The sequence below is a fragment of the Hypanus sabinus genome, chromosome 16 (assembly GCF_030144855.1).
Source record: "Hypanus sabinus isolate sHypSab1 chromosome 16, sHypSab1.hap1, whole genome shotgun sequence".
NCBI lineage: Eukaryota > Metazoa > Chordata > Chondrichthyes > Myliobatiformes > Dasyatidae > Hypanus > Hypanus sabinus.
In genome coordinates this window covers 85384307-85409345 of record NC_082721.1, presented here as the reverse complement: position 1 = coordinate 85409345, position 25039 = coordinate 85384307, and the positions used below count along the sequence as shown (strand labels likewise).

The 25039-nt window shown below is 44.2% G+C and overlaps 2 protein-coding genes across 3 annotated transcripts in view; one reads left to right on the top strand and one right to left on the bottom strand.

The window, feature by feature from the left end:
• Positions 1-13940, top strand: part of man2b1 (mannosidase, alpha, class 2B, member 1) — a 68998-nt gene extending 55058 nt beyond the window's left edge. The window contains exons 21-24 of the mRNA XM_059992335.1: positions 179-415; positions 3781-3930; positions 5481-5583; positions 12156-13940. Coding sequence (XP_059848318.1) covers positions 179-415; positions 3781-3930; positions 5481-5583; positions 12156-12265 — 600 coding nt within the window. The 3' untranslated portion in view covers positions 12266-13940. The remainder of the gene's footprint in view (positions 1-178; positions 416-3780; positions 3931-5480; positions 5584-12155) is intronic.
• Positions 13941-14070: 130 nt separating this feature from the next.
• Positions 14071-25039, bottom strand: part of trmt1 (tRNA methyltransferase 1) — a 62309-nt gene continuing 51340 nt past the window's right edge. For both annotated transcript variants that reach the window (XM_059992338.1, XM_059992337.1), the window contains exons 13-17: positions 21960-22068; positions 21745-21821; positions 20119-20238; positions 17837-17951; positions 14071-14349 (exon numbers count right to left, since the gene is read on the bottom strand). In XM_059992338.1, coding sequence (XP_059848321.1) covers positions 14209-14349; positions 17837-17951; positions 20119-20238; positions 21745-21821; positions 21960-22068 — 562 coding nt within the window. In that variant the 3' untranslated portion in view covers positions 14071-14208. The remainder of the gene's footprint in view (positions 14350-17836; positions 17952-20118; positions 20239-21744; positions 21822-21959; positions 22069-25039) is intronic.

Genomic DNA, 25039 nt, shown 5'->3' with positions numbered 1-25039 from the left:
ACCCGATATCAGGATCGAACCCGGATCACTGTGGCGGTGAGGCAACAGCTCTGTCGGTGCCACTCTGCCGCCGCCGTATTTTGTTTGTAAAGGCTGGGAGCTGAGATTAGTCCAGACGGGGTGCCGTTAATTGGCCAAACAGCTTGTTATACTGAAACTGTGTACAATCTGCCAACAGGTTCATCGGAGGCTGCTGTGGGATGATCATAGAGGGGTGGGCGAGCCACTGACGGAGCCTGGTTACGACGGGAAGGGTCTGGTCGTGCGCGGGAAGTACTTTGTCTACCTTGATACTGTCGATGACTCTCCAGAACTCCACCGGCTGAAAGCTGAGGCAGAGTACATGGCCCCTCTGGCAGTCATGAGCGTGGGCTCAGCAGTTCCCTACAACGATCATCGGGCTCCCATTAAGCAGGTAAGCTGCAACTTGCAACAGCTAGGAGCTTGTTCCAGAACGGCCAGTAGTAACATTGCTTTATTATTACTGTCAGGCAGTGGAAAGCATGTCTTGCACGCTGTTCACATCGTCATGTAGTGAATTAAGGCAGAATGAGGTAAAACAATAAGGCAGAATAAAGTGCAAAAGCTGGAAAGTGCAGTGCAGGCAAATGATGAGGTGCAGGATTATAACGAGTTAGATTGTGAGGCCAAGATTCCACCTTATCATACAAGAGATCTATTCAAGAGTCTGACAACAGCTGAATAGGAGCTGTATTTGAGCCTGGTGGTATAAATGTTTTCAGGCTTTTGTATCTGATTGCCAAGGAGAGAGTGTCCGGGGTGGGTGGGGTCTTTGATTGTGCTGGCTGCTTTACTGAGGTAACGAGAGGGTTAGACATTCCACGGAGGGGAGGTTGGTTCCAGTGCTATCCTGAGCTGTGTTCACAACTCTGCAGTTTTTTGGAGGGTGGCTGATGTTGGCTGGTTTATTATTTATTGAGATACAGCAAGGAACCGGCCTTTCCAGCCCTTCAAGTCAGGCCGCCCAGCAACCCTTCCCCTCCCCCCCATTCTAGCCTAATCACAGGACAATCTACAATGACGAGGAAACCCACAGGGAGAACGTACAGCTACAGGTCAAGTGAAGTTCAGGATCATAACAAGATGGACTGTGAGGTCAGTTGTCCACCTCTTTGTACCAGAGGTCCATTCAAAAGTCTGATACGGCAGAATAGAAGGTGTCTTTGAGCCTGGTGGTACAGGCCCTTGTATATTCTGCCCGATATGAAACAGAAGAGGGAACATCCAAGGTGTTTGCAGATACACTTACTGTTAAGTATAAAACTTCTCTGCCACTTATACTACCTTTGCTTTCATACATTGATATCATGTCCATTGAACAGCATCTGCATAATCTCTTGTGGTTATCTTTCTTCTCTGGACGGTCTCTGAAATAGAGAGGCCAGTAGACCCTCCCTGAAGTAAACCGGCCAGTGCTGCACCTGCTACTCCTGGTGTAAGCATGTCTATTTGTCCCCACTTCTGTACTCCATTCCTTTTACAATAAAGACTGCAAGCATCGAGCGAGTTCATTCACTGTGGCATGGGCCAAGTGTTGGTAAATGGGATTAGTGTGGATAGTACTCGATGAACATCGTGAGCTTAAGGTACTGACTGACCAACCCCACTTACATGAAACACAGAACAGTACAGCCCAGGCCCTTTGGCCCACAATGTTATGCTGTACCAGCTTTAAAAAAAATCAAAAAACCCTCAAAAAATAATCCCTCCTTGAGTTCTTTGATGACTCCTTTATAATTGTCACATGTGTCATTTGGTCCTAACTTCTGAAACTTTATATACTTTTCCTTTTTCTTCTTGACTTAAGTTCAGACCTGATAGAGGTGTATAAGATGATGAGAGGCATTGATCATGTGGATAGTCAGAGGCTTTTTCCCAGGGCGGAAATGGTTGCCACAAGAGGACACAGGTTTAAGGTGCTGGGGAGTAGGTACAGAGGAGATGTCAGGCATAAGTTTTTTTTACTCGGAGAGTGCTGAGTGTGTGGAATGGGCTGCAGGCAACAGTGGTGGAGGCGGATACGATAGGGTCTTTTGGAAGACTTTTAGATAGGTACGCGGGGCTCAGAAAAATAGAGGGCTGTAGGTAAGCCTAGTAATTTCTGAGGTAGGGACATGTTCAGCACAACTTTGTGGGCTGAAGGGCCTGAATTGTGCTGTAGGTTTTCTATGTTTCTGTCACCTCTCTGGACACCCAAGGTTCTCTTTCCACCCCCATCCTTCCTTTTAACAGGAATAAACATTCCTGAACTTCCAGTAATTACCCCCCCTTCACCATTCCACATTCCCATCTTTCATCTTAGCTCCTTACCTGCCCATCACCTCCCCTTTCTCTTTCACCACTCAACTTCCCAGCTCTTCCCTCCCCCTCTCCTGCATTCACCCATCACCTATGACCTTGTACTTTTACCTCCCCAAACACCTTCTTTCTCCAGTCTTAATGAAGGTATTTGACCCAAAACATTGACCTTACTCTCTTCTGTAGATGCTGCCTGGCCTCTGAGTTCCTCCAGTACTTTGTGTGTGTCGCATGCCTTTCCTGTACTCTGTGCAATTGATCCACCCTCCACATGTCTGATGTGGACTTGCCAGAGAAAAGGTGCTCCCAATTAACTCTTCTTAGTTCCTACCTGATGCCCTCATAATTTGCCCTACTCCAATTTAAAACTCTCCTGGGAGGACCATACCTATCCTCATCTATAGCCATACTGAAACTTTTTCCACACTATTTGTACCAGGAGCAGCATTCATTGACCTCCAGTCATCTAAATATTATTTTTCTCTACTAAGTTGATAATGTTGCACTTTCCCCACATTGACTAGGTTCTTGATCTTTGTTTTTTATCTCTTTGGTATTCTTCTCACAACTTACTTTCCTATCTATCCATGTATAATTGGGCACCATCTATAGGGACAGTAAGTTAATGTTTTGGATTAAAGACCTTTTAGGTTTTCTCCCATTTTCTAAAGATGTACCTGTTGGTAGGTTAATTGGTCTTTGTAAACTGTCATGATTACGCTGGGGTTAAATCAGGAGCTTGGATAAGTGGTCTTTGTGAACTGTCATGATTTAGCTGGGGTTAAATCAAGAGCTTGGCTAAGTGATCTTTGTGAACTGTCTCAAGATTACGCTGGGGTTAATCAAGAGCTTGCTGAGCCTATTCCATGCTGTGTCTTGGTAAATAAATAAATCAGGAACTTCCAGTGATAAATCCAGCTGGGAACTGGAGGAAAATCTTTTAGCCAGAGAACGTTACAGCAAAATACAAGTCCCTTTTCACCCTACGATGTTTTGCTGACCTTTTAACCTACTCTAAGATCAATCTAATCTTTCCCTCCCACATAGCCACCATTTTTCTATCATGTGCCTGTCTAAGAGTTTCTTAGATGTCCCTAATGCATCTGCTTCTACCAGCAGTGATCTCCACACATCACACTATTTAAAAAAAAACTTGCCCCTAATGTCCCTCCGTCCAATCATTTTAATGAAGAAAGGAGCGGAAATGACGAAGCTACTCCCATGCCAGGGTAACCTACTGAGGAAATGTTAAGGGGAATACCACAGATGTGTTTAAGGGAAACTTGGAGAAAAGAATGGGTAACACTGAAGGGGGTGAGAGAGATGGAAAAGGGCTCACACCGAGCGTCAACTTCAGTCTGACTGAAAGGCCAGTTTCTGTGCTGTACTTCCTTCTGCAATACAATAATCTTAGTCTTGTTCTCTAACTTCACAAGGATCTTGTTTTCCTGACGTTTACAGTACTCAGCGCTGAAGGGGGAACTTCCACACAGCATCCACCTCCTCACCCTGGCTCAGTGGGACTCTGAGTCCATCCTCCTTCGCCTGGAGCACCAGTTCGAACAAGGAGAGAGCCAAGTCTACTCCAAACCCCAGACGGTGGATCTGCAAGTAGGTTCCTCACCCTGTTTTGGAGGTTGCTAAGATGCGGGGAGAAAAATGTGGGGGGGGGGGGGTGTGGGAGATCAGCTCTGTTGGCCATTATTGTTAAATCTATTCTATGCTCCTGTAAGATGAGAATTAAGAAGAGCAAAATTGGGCTAAACTTAGCAGAATGATGGACTGCCATTGTTGTATTTGATTTTGGATCAGTCCAAAAGTTAGTGATTTACTTCAAATACAGTCACAGTTGCACCTGAAAGGAGTGGGTACAGGCGACCGTGTTCATATATCGCTACACAAACATTTGAGAAAAGACTTGGTGTTCATGGAATTTGTTTGAGCGGGGGAGGGGACACTCCTCTGCAGTTTGTGTTTCTTGAAACATGGAAATGATACTGGTTTGTATTCTGGACCATTTTCTAGGAATGCAACCCCTCTCCCCTAATGCAGAGCTCGCCTGTTTTCCATTTATCCACAGCAAGATCCCACAAATGGATTTCAATGAGTATGGTGTTGAGTGAAAATTATTCTTGCGGAGGAGCTCATCTGCCTGTCACTTCCCCCAGGTCCCCTCCTGTGCTAGCAGACTCTTTCCTCTCCAGCCCTTAACCTTTCCCACCCACCTGGCATCACCCATCACCTTCCCCTCCCTCCTGCCTTTTTATTCTGGCGTCTTCCCCCTTCCTTTCCAGTCCTGATGAAGAGTCTGGGACTGAAATGTGGACTCTCTCTATAGCTGCTGCCTGGCCTGCTGAGTTCCTCCTGCATTTTGTGTGTTACTTTGGTGTTCCAGTTGACAGATTGGGATTGGCCTCAGAAGAGAGCGCACTGCACCTACAGTTCTTCAGCCTATGCTGGATGAGAGTTTCAAGCTCCAGAACATCCATTTAGAACTGAGATAACTTCAGCCAGAGAGTGGTGAATCTGTGGAATTCATTGCCACAGACAGTTGTGGAGGCCTTCAGTATGTCTGAAGTGGTGATTGATAGGTTCTTGATTAGTCAGGGTGCCAATGATTACGGAAAGAAGATAGGAGAATGGAGTTGAGAGGGATAATAATTCGGCTGTGATGGAACGTCGGAGCAGACTCAGTGGGCAAAATGGCCTAAATCAGCTCCCATGTGTTATGGTCTTACAATAAATCTATGTTGAGTGGTGGCGGTTTGAGCTGTGTACTAGCAGAGAAAGGGAAGAAAGGGTACTAACAGAGAAAGGGAAGGTTTTCAAACTATGATGATCAAAATAATTGTTTATTTAAGCAGGGGAAGTTATTTACACCTCGTGTGCTTCCATGCCAGATGGAGTAGAATATTAATGCGAATTGTTGCTCGATGGTCTGTGTAATTAATGAGCCGAAGAGGTGGTTGATGTGCTTTACGACCCAATGGGTCACTCAACACCCAATGTTGGCTCATGGGAGCTGACTGTCAGGCAGGCATTTTCAACCAAAGCCTTGAGGGGAGAGCAGAGGTGATGGGCTGAATGGTCTAATTCTGCTTCTATTTCTTTTGAAGGAGGAAGCAGTGAACTTACAATATTTGGTCTCCATCTCTCTCCAGAATTTGTTTCCTGCATTTGAGATCATATCTGTGGAGGAAAGGTCACTGGGTTTCAACCAGCTGAAAAGCGACATGTCCAGGCTTGTCTGGATTACCGCACAAGGTTAGTCCTGCAGTTCCTTCACTGAAACTCCTGTCCTCACGTTTTCGGTATACTTGTTCCCCCCCCCCACCCCACACACAATACAGAACTTGGACTGGGGAACAGTTAACATTCAGTACCAATGGCCCTTCATCAGAACTGGTAAAAGAATGGCGGTCTCTCACTGTTCACGACAGAAAGGAGTTATGGAGAGGACAAAGAAAATGACTGTGGGGTGCAGCCCCAAGGTTCAGCAGGTGACAGGGTTTCTGAGAGAGAGAGTTGAATACTTGTTAATGATACTCTCTCTCCACTCCAGCCAGACCAGCTTAGATTTCCAACTTCAACAGTATAAGCAACAGTTGTCATGTCTCCAACTCATCACATACATCCCAATCAGGCAGATTAATCCCTACTTTGATTACCATATAACAATTACAGCACAGAAACAGGCCATCTCGGCCCTTCTAGCCTGTGCCGAACGCTTACTCTCACCTAGTCCCACCGACTTGCACTCAGCCCATTACCTTCCATTCCTTTCCTGTCCATATACCTATCCAATTTTACTTTAAATGACAATACCGAACCTGTCTCTACCACTTCTACTGGAAACTCGTTCCACACAGCTACCACTCTCAAGTAAAGAAATTCTCCCTTGTGTTACACCTAAACATTTGCCCTCTAACTCTCAACTTATGTCCTCTTGTTTGAATCTCCTCTACTCTCAAAGGAAAAAGCCTATCCACATCAACTCTATCTATCCCCCTCAATTTTAAATACCTCTATCAAGTCCCCCCTCAACCTTCTATGCTCCAAAGAATAAAGACCTAACTTGTTCAACCTTTCTCTGTAACTTAGGTGCTGAAACCCAGGTAACATTCTGGTAAATCTTCTCTGTACTCTCTCTATTTTGTTGACATCTTTCCTATAATTTGGTGACCAGAACTGTACACAAAACTCCAAATTTGGCCTCACCAATGCCTTGTACAATTTCAACATTACATCCCAACTCCTGTACTCAATGCTCTGATTTATAAAGGCCAGCATACCAAAAGCTTTCTTCATCACCCTATCCACATGAGATTATACCTTCAGGGAACTATGCACCATTATTCCTAGATCACTCTGTTCTACTGCATTCTTCGGTGCTCTACCATTTACCATGAATGTCCTATTTGGATTAGTCCTACCAAAATGTAGCACCTCATACTTATCAGCATTAAACTCCATCTGCCATCACTCAGCCCACTCTTCTAACTGGTCTAAATCTCTCTGCAAGCTTTGAAAACCTACTTCATTATCCACAATGCTACCTATCCTAGTATCATCTGCATACTTACTAATCCAATTTCCCACCCCATCATCCAGATCATTAATGTATATGACAAACAACATTGGACCCAGTACAGATCCCTGAGGTACACCACAAGTCACCGGCCTCAAACCTGACAAACAGTTATCCACCACTACTCTCTGGCATCTCCCATCCAGCCACTGTTGAATCCATTTTACTACTTCAATATTAATACCTAACGATTGAACCTTCCTAACTAACTTTCTGTGCAGAACCTTGTCAAAGGCCTTACTGAAGTCCATATAGACAACATCCACTGCTTTACCCTCGTCAACTTTCCTCGTAACCTCTTCAAAAAATTCAATAAGATTTGTCAAACATGACCTTCCACGCACAAATCCATGTTGACTGTTCCTAATCAGACCCTATCTATCCAGATAATTATATATACCATCTCTAAGAATATTTTCCATTAAGTTACCCACCACTGATGTCAAACTGACAAGCCTATAATTGCTACGTTTACTCTTAGAATGCTTTTTAAACAATGTAACTACATGAGCAATATGCCAATCCTCCAGCACCATCCCCATTTCTAATGACATTTGGAATATTTCTGTCAGAGCCCCTGCTATTTCTACACTAACTTCCCTCAAGGTCCTAAAGAATATCCTGTCAGGACCTGGAGATTTATCCACTTTTATATTCCTTAAAAGTGCCAGTACTAACTCCTCTTTAATTGTCATAGTTCCCATAACTTCCCTACTTGTTTCCCTTACCTTACACAATTCAATATCCTTCTCCTTAGTGAATACCGAAAAAGTTGTTCAAAATCTCCCCCATTTCTTTTGGCTCCACACATAGTTGTCCACTCTGATTCTCTAAGGGACCAATTTTATCCCCCACTATCCTTTTGCTATTAATATACCTGTAGAAACCCTTTGCATTTATTTTCACCTTATTTGCCAAAGCAACCTCATCTTCTTTTAGCTTTTCTAATTTCTTAAGATTCTTTTAACATTCTTTGTATTCCTCGAGCATCTCATTTACTCAATGCTGCCTATATTTATTGTAAAACTCTCTTTTTCCGAACCAAGTTTCCAACATCCCTTGAAAACCATGGCTCTCTCAAACTTTTAACCTTTCCTTTCAACATAACAGGAACATAAAGATTCTGTGCTCTCAAAATTTCACCTTTAAATGACCTCCACTTCTCTATTACATCCTTCCCATAAAACAAATTGTCCCAATCCACTCCTTCTAAGTTCAGCAGGCAGTGAAGAAGGCTAATGGAATGTTGGCCTTCATTACAAAAGGAATTGAGCACAAGAGCAAGGAAATCCTCTTGCATTTGTACAGGGCCCTGGTGAGACCACACCTGGAGTACTGTGTAGAGTTTTGGTCTCCAGGGTTAAGGAAGGACATCCTGGCTGCAGAGGAAGTGCAGTGTAGATCCACAAGGTTAATTCCTGGGATGTCAGGACTGTCTTACGCAGAGAGGTTAGAGAGACTGGGCTTGTACACGCTGGAATTAAGGAGATTGAGAGGGGATCTGATTGCAACATACAAGATTATTAAGAGATTGGACAAGATAGAGGCAGGAAATATGTTCCAGATGCTGGGAGAGTCCAGTACCAGAGAGCATGGTTTGAGAATAAGGGGTAGGTCATTTAGGACAGAGTTAAGGAAAAACTTCTTCTCCCAGAAAGTTGTGGGGGTCTGGAATGCACTGCCTCGGAAGGCAGTGGAGGCCAATTCTCTGGATGCTTTCAAGAAGGAGCTAGATAAGTATCTTATGGATAGGGGAATCAAGGGATATGGGGACAAGGCAGGAACCGGGTATTGATAGTAGATGATCAGCCATGATCGCAAAATGGCGGTGCAGGCTCGAAGGGCCGAATGGTCTACTTCTGCACCTATTGTCTTTTGTCTAAATCCTTTCGTATCTCCTCAAAGTTAGCCTTTCTGCAATCAAAAATCTCAACCCTGGGTCCAGTCCTATCCTTCTCCATAATTATATTGAAACTAATGGCATAGTAATCACTGGACCCAAAGTGCTCCCCAACACATACGTCCGTCACCTGACCTATCTCATTCCCTAACAGGAGATCCAAAACTGCCCCTTCTCTAGTCGGTACCTCTATGTATTGCTGCAAAAAACTATCCTGCACACATTTTACAAACTCCAAACCATCCAGCCCTTTTACAGAATGGGCTTCCCAGTCTATGTGTGGAAAATTAAAATCCTGTGCTTACTACAAATATCTGCTATTTCCTTACAAATTTGCTCCTCCAATTCTCGCTCCCCTTTAGGTGGTCTATAATACTCCCCTATATGTATTACTACACCTTTCCCATTCCTCAGTTTCACCCAAATAGCCCCCTAGACGAGCCTTCTTTCTTGCCAGAGCACCGCTTTAATATTTTCTCTGACAAGCAATGCAACACCTCCCCCTCTTGTCCCTCCGACTCTATCACACCTGAAGCAACGAAATCCAGGAATATTTAGTTGCCAATCACACCCCTCCTGCAACCATGTTTCACTAATAGCTACATCATCATATTTCCAGGTATCAATCCATGCTCTAAGCTCATCCACCTTTCTTACAATGCTCCTAGCATTAAAATAAATTTAAGAAATTCTCCACCTCTTCCTCTCTGTTTATCCCTAACGGTGCAAACAACTTTACTGTCTTTTTCTTCCTTCTCCCATACATCTGTTCCTACACTCTGGTTCCCCTCCCCCCTCATATCTAGTTTAAATCCACTGGAGCCTCTCTAGCAAACCTACCTGCAAGAATATTTGTCCCCCTCCAGTTCAGATGTAAACCGTCCCGCCGCAACAGATCCCGCCTTCCCTGGAAAACTGCCCAATTATCTATAAATCTGAAGCCCTCCCTCCTGCACCATGTCTTCAGTGACGTGTTGTTCTGCACTATCTTACTATTTCTAAACCCGCCTGCACATGGCATTGGTAGCAATCCTGAGATTGCTATCCTGGAGGTCCTGTCCTTTAACTTGATTCCTAGCTCCCCAAACTCACCTTTCAGGACCTCCTCACTCTTCCTACCCACGTCATTGGTCCCTACATGGACCACAACATCCGGCTGCTCACCCTCCCTCTTGAGAATACTGAGAACTCGATCTGAAATATTGCAGACCCTGGCACCAGGGAGGCAACAGAACCCAGGGTTCTTCCACAGAACCTCCTATCTGTCCCCCTATTGAATCCCCTCTCACTACTGCTCTCTTTTCCCTCCTTCCCTTCTGAGCTGAGGGTCCAGTCTCGGTTCCAGAGACACAACCACTGCAACTTGTCCCTGGTAGGTCGTCCCCACCAACAGTATCCAAAACGGTATACTTATTATTGATGGGAACGGCTACAGATGCTCTGCTCATTCTGTCTAATCCCCTTCCCTCTCCTGACAGTCTCCCAGCTACCTGGCTCCTGACAGTCTCCCAGCTACCTGGCTCCTGACTCTTAGGGGTGACTATCTCCCTGTAACTCCTGTCTATTTCTGCCTCTGCCTCCCAAATGGTCCGAAGTTCATCCAGCTCCAGCTCCAGTTCCCTAACACGGTTTGTCAGGAGCTGCAGCTGGATGCACCTTTTGCAGGTGTAGTCATTAGGGACAGCTGTGCTCACCCTGACTTCCCACATACTGCAAACGGAGCACTCGACTGTCCTAACTGCTGCCTCCATTACCTACTCCTAAAGTAATTTAATTAATGAATGGAGGTTACCCAGCCTTACCTCACCTGGAGTGAAGCTCGTCCTCAGCCTCTGCTCGTTTTTTAAATTCTCCCGCTGCCTCACGGGCCGACTTTCATGCGCTTGCACAGTCGTGCCCCGTTCAGACTTCGTCTCTGCCTGTTCTCTCCGAAGCCTGTTGAGTCAAAGCCGTCCCACTCTGCTTCAGTCCACTCCGACAATGGCCGATGAAGTGTTTTTAAGTTAAAATGTTAACTATTTCTTTCCGTATCTGCTGGTTGACATGCTGAGAATCCTTGGTATTTTGTAAGACAGCTCCATGTTCTGCTGTCAGTTTTGTTCCCACCATCCACAGAATATGTTTCTGCATTATCCCCAAATACTCCATCGTCACTGGGCAATGGGGATCATGGAAGGGGGGGTGGGGACTGATGCAGAGGAGGGCTGCACCTTCCTGTAATACTGGAATTTAAATTCACAGTTGGATGAAAGAATGGCAACATTGGTGAGTTCTAAAGAAACTTCTCGGGGTCCGCCATGTGCACTGATCAACACACTAAACAAGTTGGGCAGCATCTGTAGAAATGAATAAAGAACTGATGTTTCGGGCCAAGATCCTCTTCAGGCCTGAGAAGGGGGGGGGGTGGGGGGGAGGGAGGAAGAGAAGAGCCTAGCTGGAAGGTGATAGTTTTGTGGGGAAGGTCAAGGGCAGGATAAGAAGGAATCTGATAGGAGAGGAGTGTGGACCATAGGAGAAAGGGAGGGGGGGGGGGAACCCAGGGGAAGTAACAGGCTGGTGAGAAGAGGTGAAAGGTCAGAGTGAAGAGTAGTGGGGCTAATTTTTTTTGAAATCGAAAGGAGAAGTTGATATTCATGGCATCAGGTTGAATATAAGGTGTCTGTTCACTGGTATCGTTTCCCCCCCCACCACCCACCCCCCCCAAACTCCCCACAGGTTGTCGGAGGTTCCTGGAATTAAAGAAATCTAGGAGAATATGGTTAAGGATTATCCAACTATTCTGACTGATTGGAGACAGGAGCTTGTTTGGGGAAACTTTCAATTGTTTCTATATAAATACAGCATCTTTTAACTTTGTGAAGCAATTCAAGGTGGCTCACTACAGTAACATCAGATGACTAGGACACCCGGGCAAATGGGATGAGGAGAATTGACTTCACTTTTTCAGCAGGGCCTTGAAGAAAGAGAAGGGAAGAATTTCAGAGCTTAGGGACAATAGCAGCTGAAGACATGGCCACCTGTAGTGCAACCGTTAAATTTGGACTTCCTTGAGAGTCAGGGTTAGATATCGTAGAAGAATTGAAGGGTCAGAAAAGTTTAGGAAATGATTGGAAACAGCTTGGGTATGAAAGCAAAATAGCTGTCACCACCAGGAACGTAGCACAGGAGTGAATGACCAAATTGACTAGAGCAGAGTTTTGGTTAATCTCAGGAAGGAATGGTTGAATCTGGGAGGCTGGTCAAGAATTCAGTGGGATTGTGACCGGAAATAACCAACCAGCAGCCCAAACCAAAGTGATTCTTGCTCCACACTGTCTGTACTATTTCTGACATTATGTTCTTTTTCAGAGATGGAAGGCTCCAACTCATTCTCCAGACACCGCAGTATCTCGGCACACAATGTGACTCTTCATCCAATGGAAATACGTACTTTTCACATTCGCATTCGACAGGGCTAACCACACAGGCTTTGGCCACCCAGCACCGAGAAAACTACAATGAGCCAGAACAGTCAACAGACCCAGAACATTCCTAATCCAATCCACATAGGGCCTTTTAATCTTGGCTGGGTAAAGGCTTGCCCTTTTCAACTAGCTCCTACACTCGATTACAGTGGGAAAAATGAGGAAAAATAACAATCACAGCTGATATTTTAGATCCATTTCCATCGACCCATGTTCTTCCCTCCTTTTGGGGCAGGTTAAGTCAGGCTAAGCAAACATTCTAAGTGTGAAATATATTTTCTTTTCCAAAAGGTGCCTTGGTTAAGTTCATCCGTTCAAACCCTTTACTATATCAAGTGGTTCCTTCCTCCCCCAATCCTTAAAACAACAACACACACAAAATGCTGGTGGAACACAGCAGGCCAGGCAGCATCTATAGGGAGAAGCGCAGTCGACGTTTCAGGCCGAGACCTTTCGTCAGGACACATTTGTGGCTGATTGCCAGATAAACCATTAATCTTCTCTTCTGGGCTGAGTTGTTTGTGATCTTGGCAACGCATGGTGCCAAGGAACAGAACAACACACCCGAGCTATACATTCTCTGAGTTGTTTATCCTCCTTTATCAGCCCCACCCAAACTGGGATAATGTGCAATAGCTTTTTAAATTCTTACTTTGATGATCACTTTTATACAGAAACTCCCATTTGTATCCCCAGTGAAGAAAGATTTAGTCAAAGTATTGTTTCACGTGGATATTAATGCAAGGAGAGGATGCCAAAGCGTAGAAACACCAGTATTAGTAGGTGAAACTGTGCCTCTACTTAACTAATGTTCAAAGTGTGGTTCTTGTGCCCTACAAAGGATATCTATGGAAAGTGGAGAAGAGGAAGCTCTGTCTACCAGATGATTGACACTTACAGGACTAAGTGGCTGGGAGAAAAATTAGATGGAATGGGGGGGGGGGTGGGGGTAACCAATAAATTTGGGAGCATTTGACAAAAGTTAATTTGTACCTTGTTTTTAAACAAAACTAATGAAATAAACCTCAGGTCAACACAAAACAGTGCAAGTATTTCTTTTCCCCTTACACACACGCACACACATGTTCTAGCCTCCACCTAAGCAAGTTCATTTATAGAGGGGAAAGGTTTACTGTGGCTGGGTGGAGTTGATGATGACTTCAATGACGAGTTTGATCAACAGCTTTCTTGGCGATATTAGTCTTGTGTCTAGGCGGTAGCGTGCCCTAAGGACAATAGGAGCACAATTAGGCCATTTGGCCTATCAAGTCTGCTCCGCTATTTATTCACGGCAGATCCATTTTCATCTCAACTCTATTCTCCTGCACTCTCCCGTAACCTTTCACGCCCTTGGGTAATCAAGAGCCTGTCAACCGGTGCATTAAATACACCCAATGACCTGGCCTCCACTGCTACCTCTGTCATTTAATTCCACTAATTCACTGCTCTCTGGTGGAAGAAATTCCTCTACATCTCCATTCTAACTGGATATCCCTCTATTTTGAGGTTGTGCCATGGCCCACTGGTCCTCCACATCTGGGGGTTCAGCTCAGGGCTAATGACCCTGACTTGTAGAGTAAAATGCTGTGGAACAGCAATGAAGAATCCAACTACATTTGAGCGGTCAAGGCCAGGTAGATGCAGGATGTTCATTGTTGCCCTAAACAACAGTAGGCATAACAAGTTGTACGTTATATCTGAGGCATGACTTTGATCGGTTTGTTAGTGGTGGGACACATTTCCTACACCTCAGACAATGCTTGTTAGTATAGGCAGATTTGTTACACCCCAACTATGAATTTATTTAAAAAATGCAGTTTAATTAAAAATAAAATTGAAGCATTACACGTAGAATCTTGAACTTTACATTCCATTTACAGACTCTGCACCACTTACAGTACAGAGTCAGTCGTCGTGATAAATGACAACAGTACATCTTAGGATGAGATCGGAGAGCTTTCACTCAACGTGTTCTCCACTGTCTCAATCTTCGGAGAACTTTGACTTGGAATATTCTCCACTGCCTCGCTCTTCTGCTGATGTGAGTAACAACATTCCTGTCCATATGTGCAGATACCCTGTGGGTAGGAGGGGAAAGATCAGCCAAATAATTATACCCATAATAAATGCTGTAGCCCATAATAATAAATTATACCCATAAAATACCCATAATGTCATGCTGGTATAGTACAAATGATTTCACATTAAAATGTTACCGTAATGACGTGTTAAATCCACCTGTTGAGATGGAAAATTAACCACACCCTGATTACTGAAGCAATGCTTAAACAATATGAGCCTAACTGACTGGCCAGTTACACATAAACAGCACAAGGTGGTTCCACTGGAGCCCGGTATGGAGGAGTACCATTTCACTGGGTGGTAAGTAGCTCCACACCTCTTTGGGATACTATAGAAATGTATCCAAGTAGAGGAAGTCCTGACTCCCAAATAACACCGGCATGTGAAGCAGTCTCCACTTTACATCCTCGGGGTGGGCAACAATAGTAAGGCTACTACTGTGGCTCTCAAGAATGTGACAGGTGCTTCCATCTTGAACTGTCACTCCAATTCACTGGATGGAGATTTCCAGGACCTAGGCTCGGTAATGGCAATTTTACACACTCAGTGGCCACTTTATTAGGTACCTCCTGTACACCCGCTTATTAATGCAAATATCTAATCAGCCAATCACATGGAAACAACTCAATGCATAAAAGCATGCAGACGAGCTCAAGAGGTTCAGTTGTTGGTTAGATCATCTATTAAGGGAGCATCTTCTTCCTATTTACACTTCTCCCTATAAACAACTAATAATCTTGAAGCACTCAGTTAAACACTTACTTCATTCCTGATCAAAGGAATCCTCTCCATTCACTTCTTGTAACAGAAGTCCTTCATCCTGGTGCCATTCCTATTATACATTCAGTAGTCATTTTTACTAGGTACCTCTTGTACCTAATAAAGTAGCCACTAAGTGGATGTCCTGGTCTTCGAATGCTGTAGCCCAGCCACTACTGGACTTGTCATCATTTTGTCTTCTTGAACCGGTCCAGTCATTCTCCTATGACTCGCTCATTAATGTTTTTGCCTGCAGAACTACTGCTCATTGGAAGTATTGTTTCTGTGTGGCACATGAAAATCCCAGGGGATGAGCATGCTCAAACCACCCTCTCTGGCACCAGCAATCACTCCACTGTCACTTGGATCACATTTCTTCCCCATCCTGATGTTTAGTTGGAACAACAATTGAACCTCTTGACCATGTCTGCATGTACTGAGTTGCTGCCACATGATTGGCTGATTAGATAATTACATTAACAAACAGGTGTACAGGAGTACCTAATAAAGTGATTACTGAGTTTATTTCAAAATCAGTGTTACACAGACTAACGGAAAAAACCTTGACCCTGGGTTTCTAAAAGTCAAGATAATGAATAGTCAATGCAGGCACACAAAATGCTTTGGAGTGTAGAGATTAGTCACCTGCGTACTTGACTTGACACAACATAAATGCCTACTGTGAGTCCCCTACAGTAGAGCCTTGAACGAGGCTGGTTCACAGAACCTTCACAAGATAGAAACATAGAAAACCATCATATTAATGCAAAAGGCACAATACAGGCCCTTCTACACAGCTGTGCCGAACATGACCCTACCTTAGAACTACCTAGGCTTTACCCATTGCCCTCTTTTTCTGAGCTCCATGAAGCCATCCAGGAGAATCTTAAAAGACCCCATCATTTTCGCCTCCACCACCGCCACTGGCAGCCCATTCCACGCACTCACCACTGAGTGAAATAACTCATCCCTGACATCTCCTCTGTACCTACTTCCAACCACCTTAAAACTAAGCCCTCTCGTGCTAGCCATTTCAGCCCAGGGGAAAGCCTCTGACTATCCACTACATCTACTGCTCTTCCTTCATCAATGTGCTTAGTCACATCCTCAAAAAATTCTATCAGGCTCATAAGGCACGACCTGCCTTTCACAAAGCCATACTGACTATTCCTAATCATATTATGCCTCTCCAAATGTTCATAAATCCTGCCTCTCAGGATCTTCTCCATCAACTTACCAACCACTGAAGCAAGATTCACTAGCTTATAATTTCCTGGGCTACCCCACACCTTTTTTGAGTAAGGGAACAACATCTGCAACCCTCCAATCCTCCAGAACCTCTCCCAACCTCATTGATGATGCAAAGATCATTGCCAGAGGCTCTGCAATCTCCTCCCTCGCCTCCCACAGTAGCCTGGGGTACATCTCATCCGGTCCCGGCGACTTATCCAACTTGATGCTTTCCAAAAGCTCCAGCACAACCTCCTTCCTTAATATCTAACATGCTCAAGCTTTTCAGTCTGCTGTAAGTCATCCCCACAATCGCCAAGATCCTTTTCCGTAGTGAATACTGAAGCAAAATATTCATTAAGTACCTGTTATTTCCTCTGGTTCCATACACACTTCACCACTGTCACATTTGATTGGTCCTATTCTATTCTCCCATGTCTTATCCTCTTGTTCTTCACATACTTGCAGAATGCATTGGGATTTTCCTTAATCCTGTCCACCAAGGCCTTCTCATGGCCCCTTCTGGCTCTCCTAATTTCATCCTTAAGCTCCTTCCTGCTAGACTTATAATCTAGATTCCTATCATTACTTAGTTTTTTGAACCTTTCGTAAGCTCTTCTTTTCTTCTTGACTAGATTTACAGCAGTCTTTGTACACCACGGTTCCTGTACCCTACCATCCTTTCCCCGTCTCATTGGAACGTATCTACTCAGAACCTCACGCAAATATCGCCCGAACATTTGCCACATTTCTTCTGTATGTTTCCCTGAGAACATCTGTTTCCAATTTATGCTTCCAAGTTCTTGCCTAATAGCCTCATAATTCCCTGTACTCCAATTAAACATTTCCCTAACTTGTTTGTTCCTATCTCTCTCAAACACAATGGTAAAGGAGATAGAATTGTGATGACCATCTCCAAAATGCTCTCCCACTGAGAGACCTGACACCTGACCAGGTTCATTTTCCAATACCAGATCAAGTACAGCCTCTCTTCTTATAGGCTTTATCTACATAGTGTCAAGAAACCTTCCTGAAAACACTTAACAAACTCTACCCCATCTAAACCCCTCACTCTAGGATCTCCCAATCAATATTTGGGAAATTAAAATCTCCCACCACAACAACCCTAGTATTCATACTCCTTTCCGGAATCTGTCTCCCTATCTGCTCCTCTATGTCCATGTTACTATTGGGTGGTCTGTAAAAAAACACCCAGTAGAGTTATAGAGTAACTTTATTTGTCGTGTGTATTGAAAGAAAGTGAAATGCATCATTTTGTGTCAAATCTGATCAGCACAGATTGTGCTGCGTCACTGCACTTCTGGTGCCAATGTAAGATGCCCACAACTCAGTTGCCCTAACCACGTCTTTGGAATGTGGGAGGAAACTGGAACACCTGGTGGCAACCCACGCGGTCACAGACAGCGGCAGGAATCGGACCCTGTAAAGCAACCGTGCTAACCGTTAGTTACTCTGCCACTTTAGCGCTCCTACCTCTCTGAACTTCTTGCAGGGGACTTGCTTCCCATGCTCCAGATCCTCATTCCGCTGTTTCCGTTTATTCTGTAGCCGTTTCCTTTTCTCTTCTAGACAGGGATGGACTCCTCCCCTGGAAGACACAAGGTACCAACCCGTGAGCACACCATCCTGTTCTGCAGTCTAAAAGCAAGCTGCTGTTACACCCATGATCAAATTTTAGCATGGTAAATTTTAGCCTTACACATTGGCTCACTGTGACGCAGAAGCTCCAGAACTTGCTCACTAGAGCAGAGTTGGTGGAGAGAGGAGAGTGCTGAAGACAGAAAGGAATGGGAGTTGAGGTTGCAGTTGTACTTATGGATCCATAATCAGCAGGATACTCGTATTTAGCTGGTGGGTTTGAGGAGCCACCTCATCAAAATTCCTTATTTTTGTTTAGTAGAGTAACACACTAAACCCTGGAGGAACTCAGTGGGTCAGGCATCTGTGGAGAGAAATAAACTGCCAATGTTTCAAGTCAAGGCCCTTCTTTTGGCCTGTTGATTGTCCATTTCCCTCCATAGATGTTGCCTGAACACTAAATTGCTACAGCGTTTTGTGTGTTGCTGTTTACAGCACCTGTGGTCTCTGGTGTATTAGGGTCCACGGCACTGGAGGGGTAGTGCAGGCAATGACATTAAGCAGTCTACTAAACCTGTTTTTGCTCACTCTGATGCAAGGGGGTAAAGAAAAAACAATGCAGCCCTGGGAGCTGATCAACCTCTGAATCCTTCTCTTTGAAAACAGCGAAGACCAAGAGATGGAAACAACACTTCCCCTGTTAGTACATTAATGAACACTGCAGTTCTTTCAGCACAAGGGCAGGGGAGAGAGGGCATGAGAAGGTAGGGCTGTCTGATGTGATAGACTTGCTTCATTGAGTTGACAGCAAAAAATTCACAAAGTCAATCATACAACACAGAAAGGCCATTCAGCCCATCATGTGCAATCCAACCTTTTAGTCCATTTTCACTAATCCACATTAGGACTGTTATCTTCTATGCTTCACTTATTTAAGAACCTGTCTAAATGCCTCTTAAATTGTATCTAATTCCATCACCTCCTCTTGCAGAACATTCTAGGCATTCCGTGTAAACAAAAAAACACCCTGCAGATTCTCTTTAAAACTTCTCCTCTTAAATCTATGCCCTCTTGTTTTTGATACTCCTTCCACAAGGAAAAAGAAAGACCATCTATCCTATGGGTGCGCTTACATCGTAGACATCTCTAACACGACACCGCTCAGCCTGCTTTGCTCCTTGGAAAACATGCCTGGCCTATTTAACCTCTCCCCATAACGAAAATCCTCCATTCCAGGAATCTCTTCTGCACCCTCCAAAGAACCTATAGAGTGGTGACCAAAAATGCAAACAGTACTCCAGGTTCAGTCTGAACAGTGCTTTGTGAAGTGGAACACTTTTGTATCATGTGCCCTGACCTATGAAGTCCTGTTTGTTAATCACCCTACGCTGTCACTTTCAAGGAACAATAGTTTTAAGCCCCCCATGACTTCCTGTTCATCAATATTCCCAAGCACCCATCATTTACTGTATGTCCTGCCTCCATATAACTTTCCAAGAAAAATTACCCTGCCCTTGTCCAGATTAAATTCAAATCACCAGATACGCCACCCAACTTTACGTCATTTGACAAACTTAAGTTACAATCTCCAAAACCACCATATGCAAACATACATCTTCCTACATTCACCATAAGACTTAGGAGCAGTTGGTGTTAGGGTTCAGGTTATTTGGGTCATTTGGCCCATCAAGTCTGCTCCACCATTCCATCATGGCTGATTTATTATCTCTCCCAATCCCATTCTCCTGCCTACTCCACACAACCAGATTACCCTTAATAATCTATCACCCTCTGATTTAAATATACCCAATGATTTGGCCTTCACAACTGTCTGTGGCAATAAAATCTTAAGAACCACCACCCTCAGGATAAAGCAATTCATGCTCATCTCCATTCTAATGAGAAATCCTCCTGCTCGGAGTCTGTGCCCTCTGGTCCTAGACTCCCACTACTTGGAACATCCTCTCCACATCCACACTATCCCAGCCTTTCAATAGTCATTCATCTACCACAATCATATTCAACCGAGTGTGATATGCCAGCAGGGGTGACACTGGTGGTTGCTGGATTGAGGCAGAGCAGATAAAATTTCCCTTCTAACCTTGTAGCTGACCGAGCCCTCCCCTCCACTGCCTCCTTTCCCCACCACCTGTGTTATGAGACTCCACCAACCTTACCCGGCCTTGGCCCTGGCCTTGGGCCCCCAGTTGGCTTCTGGATTTTCCTGGAAACGTTTCAGCCCTCGTTTCCTAGATTTTGGATTGGCATCTTCCCGGATGTCGAAGCAAGCCTGCAGACTGACACAAAGACACACGGTGGATGGAAAAACCAGTCTGGATAGGAGCAGCTTAATCTGCTACAAACTCAATAGGAGTCTTCTGAAGGATTTAGGCTCCAGAGGTTCAAGCACAACTGAAAAATGCAGCAGTCTGAAAGAAATTCCATCTGCTTGGTTGGAACACAAGAACAGTTTGGTACAGTACAGGCCCTTTGGTCCTCAATGCTGTACCGACTCCAGACCATGGAGACTGGGGGCTTTGCTATTGCTTACACGGTGGGTGGAGGGGGGTGAATGCTTTTGCTGCAGCACATGGGGGGGGGGGGTTGCGAGGGTTGATACTTTTGCTGTTGCTTGTGCATGGGGGGGGAAGGTGGAACTAACATTTTTCTGTCATTTAGGGTTTTTTTTCTTGTTTTGTGGATGTTTATGAAGAGTAAGAACTGCAGGTTGTAATCTGTGTACATTCTGATATTAAACTGAACCTTTGACCTTTTAACTATTTCAAGATCAATGTAACCATCCCATCATATAGAACCCTCCATGTATCTAAGAGTTTCACTAAATAGCCCTCATGTACCTGCCTATACTACCACCCCTGGCAGGGCATCCCACTCACTCACCACTCTTACATAAAAATAATTTTCCCCTGACATCCCTCCTATACTTTCCTCCAATTTCCTTAAAGTGACACCCCTCCCCCACACACTAGCTTGAAAGAGCAGCTGAACAAGACAATTCCTGGTTATTCTGAAGCTGCATTTTCATTCTCCAAGACCATAAGATATAGGAACAGAATTAAGCTGTTTGGCCCATTGAGCCTGCTCTTATTTCATTGTGGCTGATCCATTTTTCCTCTGTCTTTAGGTTCACTGTCCTCAGTTACAACCGTTAATCCCAATTTGGAGGCAAGACCAAGTCACGGGGAAGCAGAATCTCAAAACCAGAGGTACGTAGCTTCCGAAAAGTGAGTAAAATAAATTAAATCAGAGTCATTTCCTATTCGCTCCTTCAGTGTGAACATTCCTACGTTCCTAAGCATTGACGGCACTTGCCAAGTTTGTGATCCAGAAGCCAAAGTGCTTTGCACTAATGTAGCAAACCCACACACCAATCAGAACAGGGAGAGGGAACGAACCTATACACCAATCAGAACAGAGAGAGGGAGAGGGAACAAACCCATACACCAGTCAGAACAGAGAAAGGGAACAAAGACTGAGGACATAGATTTAGAGGGGTAAAATTTTATTGGAACCAGAGCATGGGATGTATTAGAACGAGCTGCCAGAGAAAGTAGTTGAAGCAGCATTTAAAAGGCTTTTTGTTAAACATATGGATTGTAAAATTGTAGAGGAACATGGGCCACATGTGGGCTAATGGGTCAAAATTAGACGGACACCTTGGTCAGCCTGGCCAAGTTGGACGAAAGAACCTGTTTCAATGCTGTGTTATTCTATGACTATGAACTGCAGCACATCCAATACCACAGGACCGGTGATATAAAAATAAATTGAAACCAACTCACACAGGCTCTTTGCTGAGGATCCGGAAGGCAGGACTGGTCTCAGATAGTTTCTCACGCTTCACTGGGTGGATCTTTGCCTGCATCAGAGTAAGAGTCAGCATTATCCTACTATCCACACTTGCCTCAAAATTCGGTGATAAGCATCTCAAGACACTTCGTCATTTTAATGCATTCGGTGCCAGAGCCCACATGAATCTGACATATTTGCCTCTTACCCAGCTCCTCATGATATCCCAGATCACTGAATGCGGTGCATCAGTTTTAACTGCATTTTTACAAGCGTGCGAGAGCGATACCCGATAACCAGCGTGAAGCAAGGCTGACCTATGGAGTTAGGGGTGTGGGGAAAGAGAGGAAAAGAGATTAAAATTACTTCAGCTCAACGTGGTGCCTCCCGTACCTAATAAAGTGGCCACTGATCACTGCCTGTGAACTTCTGCTGCTGTACACCATCCACTTCAAGTTCCAACATTACAAGAGGCACTTGTCAGCTTGAAGACAGGAAAGATTGAAAATACTGGAAATCTGAAATAACAGAAAATGATGGATATGCTCAGCAGGTGTAGAACAAAGAACAAAGTTAATGTTTCAGTTTGACACCCCTTCATAAGAACTGCAGAAGTGAGAAGACAGCAGAGAGGAAAGGGTTGAAGAGATCAAAGGGACTATCAGTGACGGGAGTGGAAATTAAGTTTGTTCTGTTAGATCCTACTGCTTATGCGATACAAAGATTCTTTGGAAATCGAGAATGAGGCAAAAAGCTTGTTGCTTACAATAGTTTAATTACAGTTCAGGTGATGCATCTGCTATTTGTGTTATCCAGGAAATGGCAAATGCTCGTTGTACAAAGGTGCAACTTGTGGGAGTTCATTGTTGTATGGCGTACAGAGCATCTGATGCCAGCCACTCCACTTAAGGACCAGCCCAGCCAGTGTGCCAATCATTACTGCAGAACAGCCAACTACCCTAAAAGAACTGGCTTTAGAAAATCTGCCACATTATGCTCTTGACTCTATGAATCTGAGGTGGAAACTACAAGAATGCAGTGAAAATTTGAGTCATTTACTGCTGGCAAAGAATTAGTCAACTTCTGTGTACATTGGTAAAATTATTATTTAACATTAGTACTAACTTGCATTTTGGAAAGGGCAGGAGGGCCACTGTGGAAATTGATTGAGTAACACATACTTTTTAAAAGACTGAGTGTACCAGAATGAAAAATCCTTTGCTCTGTATCTACCCTTGACAGTGTTGGCTATCAGTGTTGTGAACGATCGTGTGGCACTCACCTCTGAGTTTTGATGTCCCAGACTTTGAAGATCAGAATGTAAAATTGTGATGTAGTGGAAATTAAGTTTGTTCTGTTAGATCCTACTGCTTATGTGATACAAAGGTTCTTTGGAAGTCAAGAATGAGGAAAAAAATGTGTTGCCTACGATAGCTTAATTACAGTTCAGGTGATGCATCTGCTGTTTGTGCTGTTCAGGAGATGGCAAATGCAGTTACCTCAACTCCAGCAACTTGGGCTCAATTCTGACCTCCGGTGCTAACTGTGTGGAGTTTACAGGTTCTCCCCGTGACCGCAGAGGTTTCCCTTGGGGGTGTCTGCTTTCCTCTTGAAAGTGCACAAGTTGGGAGGTTAATCAGCAGTTTCCCCTAGCTTGCAGATGAGTAGTAGAATTGTGGAGGACGGTGCTGCTAGAAATGTGAAGCAAATGAAACAAGATTATGCTAATAATCTTAATGGCATGCATTGACTTGTTGGGCTGAAGGGCCTGCATCTGTGTTAGGTGACCACCAAATGTGATCAAATAGTGACTGGATATATACAAATTGCTGGAATTATATACCCTGGCTCTTTATTAGGTACACCTGCTTGTTAATGCACGTATCTAATCAGCAAATTCATACCAGCAACTCAGTGCACAAAAGCACGTAGAGGTTCAGTTGTTGTTCAGATCATTCATCAGAATGGGAAGAAATGCAGTCTAAGTGACTTTGACCGTGGAATGATTGCTGGTGCCAGATGGGATGGTTTGAGTATCTCAGAAATTGCTGATCTCCTGGGATTTTCATGCACAACAGTCTCAGTTTACAGAGAAGAGTGCAAAAAAAACACACAAAAAAAAATCCAGTACACATCAGATCTGTGGGTGAAGACAATTTGTTAATAAGAGAGTTCAGAGGAGAACGGCCAAACTGGTTCAAGCTGACATGAAGGCAACAGCAAGTCAAATAACCACACGTTACAACACTGGTGTGTAGAACAGCATCTCTAAGTACACAACCCATTGAAGCTTGAAGTGGAAGGGCTGCAACAGCAGAAGGCCAGACTAAGTTCCATTCCTGGACCTAATAAGTGGCCACTGAGTGTACTTTATCTCTAAACTGGAAATGTAATACAGAAAATATAATCAACACTTTCACAACCAAGATAATAAGATCTTGTTAAGTGGGAGCACATCCTCAGTTTTCATACAAACCCTTGTATTAGGTACAAGGTGTTAGCATGCAATGCTTCTGTGTTCTTGCAGTGGCTGCAGCCAGCTTCAGCAGGTCTTTTAGCAACTAGTCCCATCTTTGAACGTGCTAGTTTACAGCATTTGACTGTAGACAGCACCTTGCTCTAAGTCTTGGGCACTCCAGAGAGGGTCTTTCTCTGCTCTGACAGTTTCCTAGCAGTGACTGATACTTGCTTCTGTATGCACCCCTGGGATAAAAGGGCTCATCACTGACAGCAATTCCTAGAGGAAAACATCAGCCCTCTTACTCTTGAAGTGGGCTCCAGAGAACTCACTGCTCAATGAATGTAGCTTTCAATCCACACAAATAATGGAAAGAATTGTTAAGAAACAGATGCCAAAATATTGTTGGTGGAATTTCAGATGGTGAGGAGAGGGCGCAAACAAGTGAGATTTATTGGCTGGTCGAGTGGTGCCACAGCAACAACTTTGCACTCCCCATCCGTAGGACCATAGAATTGACTGTGGACTTCAGAAAGGGTGACACGAGGGAACACACATCAGTTCTCGTAGAGATATCAGAAGTGGAAAGCGAGTAATTTCAAATTCCTGGGTGTCAATATTTCCGAGGATCTAATCTGGACCCAACATATTGATGCAGCTACAAAGAAGACACGACATTATATTTCATTAGGAGTTTGAGGAAATTTGATACGTCACCAAAAACACTTGGAAATTTCCACAGATGTACCGTGGAGATGCATTCTGATGGGCTGCATTATCGTCTGGAATCGGGGTGGGGGGGGGGAGAAAAAAGGTGCTACCACACAGGA